Source organism: Pogoniulus pusillus, chromosome 7, assembly GCF_015220805.1.
Source record: "Pogoniulus pusillus isolate bPogPus1 chromosome 7, bPogPus1.pri, whole genome shotgun sequence".
Classification (NCBI taxonomy): domain Eukaryota; kingdom Metazoa; phylum Chordata; class Aves; order Piciformes; family Lybiidae; genus Pogoniulus; species Pogoniulus pusillus.
In genome coordinates, this window is record NC_087270.1 from 7,638,611 (window position 1) to 7,647,503 (window position 8,893).

General features: G+C 42.2%; 1 protein-coding gene across 3 annotated transcripts in view; it reads left to right on the plus strand.

Annotated features, from left to right (window-relative positions):
- Nucleotides 1-7,213, plus strand: part of BMP5 (bone morphogenetic protein 5) — a 64,488-nt gene extending 57,275 nt beyond the window's left edge. For 2 of the 3 annotated variants that reach the window (XM_064146766.1, XM_064146765.1), the window contains 2 exons: nucleotides 2,015-2,125; nucleotides 6,934-7,213. In XM_064146766.1, coding sequence (XP_064002836.1) covers nucleotides 2,015-2,125; nucleotides 6,934-7,083 — 261 coding nt within the window. In that variant the 3' untranslated portion in view covers nucleotides 7,084-7,213. The remainder of the gene's footprint in view (nucleotides 1-2,014; nucleotides 2,126-6,933) is intronic. The other variant, XM_064146767.1, reaches the window with a different exon arrangement.
- Nucleotides 7,214-8,893: the final 1,680 nt, after the last annotated feature.

Sequence of the window (8,893 nt, forward strand, 5' to 3'; positions counted from 1 at the left end):
AGTAGATCTCTCCTACTGGAGTAGGATCTGTAGGGAACTAGAATTTGGATCACTGTTCAGTGGTCTTTATAACTTCTGGGAAAAACTCATCCTGCTACACAGTTACAAAAGAAGAAGATATTTGTAGTAATTGTCATAAGCAGAGAGGCAGAGCATTGTAAGATCAGTCTAGTTTTTTTTCCAGTAAGTAAGGAACTCTGTATAAAGAAAGAACAAGAAGGCCATAAGGAACTCTGTATAAAGAAAGAACAAGAAGGCCGTCAGCAACCTATAACCTACACATATTGCATATGGAGTTCAGACCTCAGAGGTGGCTATCTGGGCATTTCACATTTCTCTCAATTATTGTGATGGTTTGGGTGTTACCCCCCCCCCCCCACACACACACTTTGGAAGTCACCCAGACTAGACTCAGTCAGCTCTGGAAATTTTGAATGAAGCTTATATTTACAGCTTAGCTCAATATACAAGCAGATATTTGCAATATATACAGTTATAGACAGAAATAGACAAGGGAAAAGGGAATACAGAAACACAACAACCCTCCCAGAAACCTGAGTCCCCAGGAGGGGCTCCCAACCACCCTTCCACCTTCTCCCACCCCTCTCAACCTTACCTCAGTCCCAAGAAAGAATGGAGGTTCAGCCAGGGTGTTAGGAAGCAAAGTGGATTAATCATAGAGATGGCAGAGAGGCTAGAGAGGGAAAAAAATGCAACTCAGAGCTCCCCAGCAGAAGGAAGTGTGACTCCCTTATCTATGTTTGCATTCTTGTTCTTATACATCTTAGCAAGCCTATGAGTGAAGTAGACATCATCCTGTTTCCCTTTCACAGCCTGTGATCTAATCCTTCTTACCAAAACATTCTAGCTAGCTTCAAACTAGCACACTTACAACAATCTTCATGAGCAGAACCAATCTATAAGGAGGAGTGTGCTACCTCTTCAGTGACAGCTCATACTTTACATACCTACCTCAAATTCTCGTATGGACTCATCGCTCTGCCTGATTCTTTGTAGTATATTTATCTACTCTATCTACTTTGTAGTGTATTTATCTACTCTATCTGCTTTGTAGTTTATTTATCTACTCTTGAAGAGTTTGGTAGAAACTGTTTTCCCAGCTCTGCAGAGCATAATAACCCTGTCCACAGCCACAGAGCAGGCTTGTGCTGTCGACCTGAACTCAGTCTGCTGAACAAGTGAACCATTGTCTCGCTGCAGATTTTTTTTCAGGTATCAACAGGTTTTTCATTTTTATAAACAGTGAATTCTGATAAACCCTGAGACATGTGAGACTCTCAGATCAGTCATTCAAAGTGCCCATAGAGAAAAAGAAATATTTTGTTTTCCTCCCTTTTTCTTTACCCAAAAAATAGTTGAGCAATTCAAAATTTTGACCGGAAAGCAACGCTACCCTGTATGATATTTGATCAGTGAAACTTCCCTTACCTTTGTCTAGCAAAAGAGGAATCCTGCAAACTTAAACACATAGCTTTCATTAACATGTTAAAATATTTTCCCTCTTGTGGTCTCTTTTCCTCATGCTGTGTTGCTAGAAATACTCAAAATGCAGGATTCAGTGACATTCCAGTGGGTAATGTCTAGCAAGCCTCAGTCTCACGCAATAATACAATTAATGGTATGGAGTAGGCAGAAGAAAGAGGATGCATTTTTAATTGCCTTTTTTTTTTTTTTTTTCACTCAAGATTTCTGATCTGCAAAGAAAAGTCTCTGGCAAATGTATTTGGACTCCTTACAGCATTGTTAGTTGGTATTAAGTACAGAGTTCTAAACTTAATTCAATCTTCATCTGAGTTTTTCATCAACCAAGCAAACGCAAAGAAGTTGTTTGGGGCAAAAGATCTAATTTAGCATGAACACATTCTGAAGTTCATTTGTCCTTTGTACAAGTATTAGTTTAATACAGTTTTAAATTCTCTGAGGGGAGGGGGGGAGAGGGGAAAGGAAAAAGAAAAAGGAAAAAAATGAGTGGGTTTATTTGTTCTTGTTTTAGGATTGGATTATTGCACCGGAGGGCTACGCTGCATTTTACTGCGATGGAGAGTGTTCCTTCCCTCTCAATGCCCACATGAACGCCACCAACCATGCCATTGTTCAGACTCTGGTACGCCTCTGCCTATCTTGTAGTTGCCTGGTTTGCAGTTGTAAGTGTTTTGGCTCTGCAGCTGCCTCTTGCTCTCTGTGCACTACCATAGAATTTCAATTATTTCTGAGTAAATGCTCACAGTATCACAGTATCACCAAGGTTGGAAGAGACCTCATAGATCATCAAGTCCAACCCTTTACCACAGAGCTCAAGGCTAGACCATGGCACCAAGTGCCACGTCCAATCTTGCCTTGAACAGCTCCAGGGACGGCGACTCCACCACCTCCCCGGGCAGCCCATTCCAGTGTCCAATGACTCTCTCAGTGAAGAACTTTCTCCTCACCTCCAGCCTAAATCTCCCCTGGCGCAGCCTGAGGCTGTGTCCTCTCGTTCTGGTGCTGGCCACCTGAGAGAAGAGAGCAACCTCCTCCTAGCCACAACCTCCCCTCAGGTAGTTGTAGACAGCAATAAGGTCTCCCCTGAGCCTCCTCTTGTCCAGGCTAACCAATCCCAGCTCCCTCAGCCTCTCCTCATAAGGCTTGTGCTCAATGCCTCTCACCAGCCTCGTTGCCCTTCTCTGGACACGTTCAAGCATCTCAATGTCCTTCTTAAATTGAGGGGCCCAGAACTGGACACAGTACTCAAGGTGTGGTCTAAGCAGTGCAGAGTATAGAGGCAAAATGACCTCCCTGCTCCTGCTGGCCACACCATTCTTTATGATGATCCATTCCAAAGATATGCTTTGATGATTGTGCTGCAGAGAGGATGAACTGTCCAGAATGGCCTGTGTGGTAGATTTCACTTTAATTTCTCCTTAATGCATGAGAAGATTGTGTCATATTCCTGGAGAATTGTGTAGAGAAGAACCAAAGAGGCTCCCTAATCTCACTTCCAAGAGCTTTTTTTGCAGCTTAGTGAAACGCTGTGTTAACATCTCCACGCTATATCTTCCAGAAATGTTGACACTCTGTGGACCTCTGTTGTCAAAGATGCTTAAAATGGAACTGAATGTGAAGCTTTGCAAGTGGATGCATTTGCATGTAAAAAGTTGTGTTCAGTCCTGCTTAGCTAACATGCAATTTACAAATAAGTGTATTTGGATCTGCTACTCTGCCTGGTACAGGCAAAAGAGGATTTGCAGCCAGTTTTCTGCCCCTGCTACTTTTTCTGTTAGTTCTGTGCATCAGTTGGTGCAGCCAAGATGATGATTTTACTTGAAGGGCCTGGCTAGGTCTCCTCTACTCCAGCATCATACAGCTATAGAAATGAAGACCTTTAAATTATGCCTATATGTGATGCTGTTAGTCCAGTGTCTTCTCATGATTTTTCACCTGTGCCAGCTGAAAAAAAAAATGGCTCTGAACAGCATCAGTGTTAGCAGAAGGATGAAAAAAACAGGGGAATGAGACTTACTACACCAGGAGAGAGAGGGAGTAAAAAATCAGAAGGTGAAAGAGTTACCATCTCTAATTAGTTTCTGGAAAGGTCAAGACACTTGGCTGCAATTAAAGAAACATGAGTTTAAGGTTCCTTCTGATTTAAACTGATGATAGGAAAGTGCTGATGAAACTGTTAATGGATGTTCACCTTTTACTTTGACTGACAAAAAATCTGGGCCTGAAAAATCTTTCACCCTTCAGAGATGAGTGCAAATTATTACCTTCCTGAAAGGACACCCCTCCAACCAAAACTGCTCATCAAACAAACAAACAAACAACAACCCCCCCAGAAATAAAGTTTGACTTTTTTCCTGATAGAAAACAAATTATGCTTGTGAAAATTGCCATATATTTCTAGGAGAGGGACATCTGTAAAACCTCAGCAATGTGCTGAGAACTTTTCGTTTCCATTTCGACTTGTACAACGTTTGCACCAACGAAGAATTGTTCTTCCATACCAGAATTCAAGTCAGCAAGATTTACAGAAAGATGGGTAAATGTCAGAGGCTGGAAATAAATAGAACTGTGGTGAGGAGTTTGGTTGAAAGGGAACAGCAGCTGTCAGTTGGTGAGGAATATAGCAATGTGCCTAGGAGATGATCAAGAACAGCATATAGGCAGTCCTGACCTGAAAAAAGAAATAGGTCAGCAAGCAATAGTTTGACATCATGCAAACATTGTCTAGAAAAGTTGCCAACATCAGTGAAATCATAGAATCACAGACTCAAGCAGGTTGGAAGAGACCTCCAAGATCATCCAGGCCAACCTAGCACCCAGCCCTAGCCAGTCAACCAGACCATGGCACTAAGTGCCTCATCCAGGCTTTTCTTGAACACCTCCAGGGACAGTGACTCCACCACCTCCCTGGGCAGCCCATTCCAATGGCAAATCACTGTCTCTGGGAGGAACTAATCCCCAAGTTAGAGTTCCCTACTGCAGTCATGGACTGCTAAATTAGAAGTGGCCTTTTGCAAAAGTGGCTGATTTCCCAATGTTAAGAAATTTGTGTAGTTTGTCTTTTTTTACACATTGGCTACTTAAATTTTCCTCTCCTTTTTATGGCCTTTTTGGCATTGTGTGTCTCCCTCTGCATGCACTGTACATGCATTCAGTTGTGCAGCCAAAGAAATCATGGAGCTAATTAAATTTTAACTGCACATAAATTAGATGAGATAACAGTAGTTGAGTGCTTTCTGGTTTAAATTATACAGAATTGAGGTTTACACAAGGTGTGCACATGGGGATGGCTTGTGGAACAATTATTCATACACCACACCCTCATCCAAATGTAATCATCTCCCAGCCATACTGATTACAACAGTCTCAAAAAGCCCTCTCTTTGGGTTGGGAAGTAATTGTTCCTTGGTACCCCTCCAAATTTTACTGACTTTGTATCCTTGTGTTTTCCCTCTTGCAACAAGAATAGGAGAACTGCTGGGCCATTGCCTCTCTCTCTCTTCTTTGTCTGAGATTGCACTTAGGCAGACAGAAAATAGAGATGTATATAAATACAAACCAAATTGTATTATCAGAGATAATAACATTATTATTAGCATAGATAACACAATTATTGTTGGCATAGATAATACAGTTATTATTAGCATAGATAATACAGTTATTTTTATCATAGATAATACAATTACATAGATCATCAGAGAATCACAGAATCATTAAATGCTTTGGTTTGTAAGGGACCTCTGAATGTCACCTGCTCCAACACCCCTTAAGTAAGCTTTTTTTCTCCTCTCTTGGTTCCCATCACGCTCAGAACAGGTGCTGGACTAGCATGAACCTCCTGGACATACAAGTCAGGTTGACTCTTGGAGGTTTCCAGGCTGTCATGTGGAGCTAGCCAGGTGGGGGGTGGCCTCTTCTCCCAGGCAACCAGCAACAGAACAAGGGGACACAGTCTCAAGTTGTGCCAGGGGAAGTCTAGGCTGGATGTCAGGAGGAAGTTGTTGGCAGAGAGAGTGATTGGCATTGGAATGGGCTGCCCAGGGAGGTGGTGGAGTCACTGTCCCTGGAGGTGTTCAAGCAAAGCCTGGCTGAGGCACTTAGTGCCATGGTCTAGTTGACTGGCTAGGGCTGGGTGCTAGGTTGGCCTGGCTGATCTTGGAGGTCTCTTCCAACCTGCTTGATTCTATGATTCTATGTTGCTCCCAGGTGGAGTGACAGAGGCTGGTGAGACCAAGGGTTAAGGCAGAGCAGACATCTGCCTAGACAAAGCACAACCATTCTTTTCTTTAGTGCTTGGCTATTCATTTGTTAAACTGTTTTAAAATGTGTGTTTAAACTCTTACTAAACTGCTACTTCAGGATTTATTATCACTTGTTTCAAAAGACCTTCTCATGGTAACAGTTATGTAAAAATTGTTTCCTGATAGACTGTTCTCTGTTGTCTGGCAAAAGCCCTGGGCTTAGATCACTGTAAGACAGATGGCTCTAACTGATTTACAAAGACCTAACATATAAATGAAACCTATTACTGCTGAAGTCTTCATCTATGCCTTAATAATCTCTTGCCCTCTTTATTACAACTCCCTCTTTTCTGGCCTCCTCAGTTTCCAAGTCTTCAGCATGCGTAGAACATTGCATTCAGCCTTCCTTTAAGCACAAAGAACTTTTATTTCCCCCATTTTCAGATATTTCCACCAGACTTCGTTCATTCTGGGATACTGTTCAAACCTCTTTTCCTTCTCTTTGACGTTTCATTGATGTATTTCAGTCTTGTGAATGCAAAGCCTTCTCTTGCCTCAGTCTTTTCCCCAAACCTTCTGTCCAGCTGGCACACACCTTATGAATTGGTTTTGACTTCAGTGGAAGTAGAAATGGATCTGCAGATAATGAGATAAGCCCTCAAAACGCACTTGTGCTGTCTGAGGACCCATACCTTACCGTTTCATAGGCTAAAACCAATTTCAGTGTGAGCCTTTGCCTGTGGAACCTTTGCTGTCTGCAACAGACTTTCCTCCATTCTGAGACTTTGAGTGAGGGAAGCATTTTAGCACATGCTGGGGGCTGTGAAAGACCTGGGACTTGAGCCTGTGCTTTATGTTAAGCACTGTCCTCAGCACAGCTGGTACTAACAATACGTTTAAGTGTTTTCCTGAGCAGCTGCCTGACTCCAGCCCTTTTCTAAATTTCATGTGAAACTCTCCATCTTGGCTGGCCCTCCTCATTTATCTCTCCATCTGCTATTGCTGTATAACTCTACCCATGCAATTGAAATCAGAGCAATGTTCTGGAGGTAAGCTGCGCTTTAAAGTTGCTAACCAAGGAAAATCTGTGACCGCAGCGCTCTCTGAATTGCAAAGGCATGTTTTGCACTGGTGTTGTCCTTGTACCTCTCTGTTTGATATATGAGCTGTGTATTTATCTGTCTTTCAGGTTCACTTGATGTTCCCTGATCATGTACCAAAGCCATGCTGTGCACCAACAAAACTGAACGCGATCTCCGTTCTCTACTTTGATGACAGTTCCAATGTTATATTAAAGAAGTACAGAAATATGGTGGTGCGTTCATGTGGCTGCCACTAAAAGGAGAAAGAGAAGATAATCTAAAGCAGAGGGCTTTATTCAGAGCTGTAATAAAGTCAAGATATGAGACTTGCTGATGAAAAGGCAATCCTAAACTTATTTCAGTTCATGTCATCTCTCATTTAAGTGTACAGTGGTAATGTATATAGTAGCTTTTATTTATTTAAAGGTATATAGTTTCTTTTGTATAAACAAAATTTCAAACTCATTTATTTTATGGGTCACTTCACTACACAGTAGACATTCACTAATTTTTCAATTGACCATAATGAAATCCATTTCATTCCACTTGGATATTTTAAAGGCAGGTCTTTACCTAGACATTTTTAAAGGTAGAAACTCCAGAACTTCTGTAACCGCTTCAGAATGTTAAAGGAACTAAAAATTTGGCCGTGTTGTGCCAATGAAAACTGTGGTGGGATATTTACTTAGAGAAAGGCAGAGAGAAGAAAAAAAAAACCTAAACAAAGCTGCTTTTCTAAACATAGTTTTTATTTTAGCAGTTCTGCTCTGTTAGAAAAAGTGTTGAACAGTGTTTAAGTAAACAAACAGTAGGTAGAAAATAGAGGTGAAAAGATTAAGCATAATTGTCCTAACTATTTTCTTTGATGAGATGAGTGTAACTGGAGGAGTATGTTGCTTCTTGGCTTGTGGGCTGCAGAGTGTGCAAAAGCTCAGAGCTTTGGGAATTCTGTGCAGACAGACTCTCGCCTCTATCCATGACTTTCCAAGACTAAAAACTGAACTACAACATTCTTACCTCAAACCACTTCAGCTTATTATCTACTATACTGCTCCAGCAAGTATTTTCATCATAACAGCACAAGGTAAAATCAAACAAAGAAACCAACAGAAGCCTTCCCATTTTAGACAGGAGGTACTATACACATGAAATATACAGATGACATCCTGGCCTGCATCAGGAACAGTGTGGCCAGTAGGACAAGGGAGGTTATTCTGCCCCTGTACTCAGCACTGCTCAGACCACACCTTGAGTGCTGTGTACAGTTCTGGGCTCCTCAATTCAAGAGAGATGTTGAGGTGCTGGAAGGTGTCCAGAGAAGGGTGACAAAGCTGGTGAGGGGCCTGGAACACAAACCCTATGAGGAGAGGTTGAGGGAGCTGGGGGTGTTTGGCCTGGAGAAGAGGAGGCTCAGGGGGGACCTCATTGCTGTCTACAACTGCCTGAAGGGAGGTTGTAGCCAGGTGGGGGTTGGTCACTTCTGCCAGGCAACCAGCAACAGAACAAGGGGACACAGTCTCAGGTTGTGCCAGGGGAAGTCTAGGCTGGATGTCAGGAGGAAGTTGTTTGCAGAGAGAGTGATTTGCATTGGAATGGGCTGCCCAGGGAAGTGGTGGAGTCACCGTCCCTGGAGGTATTGAAGCAAAGCCTGGCTGAGGCACTTAGTGCCATGGTCTATTTGACTGGCTAGGGCTGGGTGCTAGGTTGGCCAGGATGATCTTGGAGGTCTTTTCCAACCTGGCTGATTCTATGATTCTATTCTATGAATGAAAGGGTTTTGCTTTCTTTAGGTCTCATTTTTGTATGTGTTTTCAGAGTGTGCTAAGAAAGACACCAGGGATGCAGCAGTTGCTATCTGTTTAATTGAAAAGCTTGTCCCCGATGGTACCATAGGATACTTTAGAGTTTTCTTTCAATACATCTGCTCTTCTGTCAAACGGAGGTTGGTTTAAGTCATAAGACTTAAGATGGTGTATCTTTCCCTTTCTTTTTTAAGCATTAACTTTTATAACACAGAGAATTCTTAAATCCATACAAATAACAAATGAAATCCTGCAGTTGAGAATT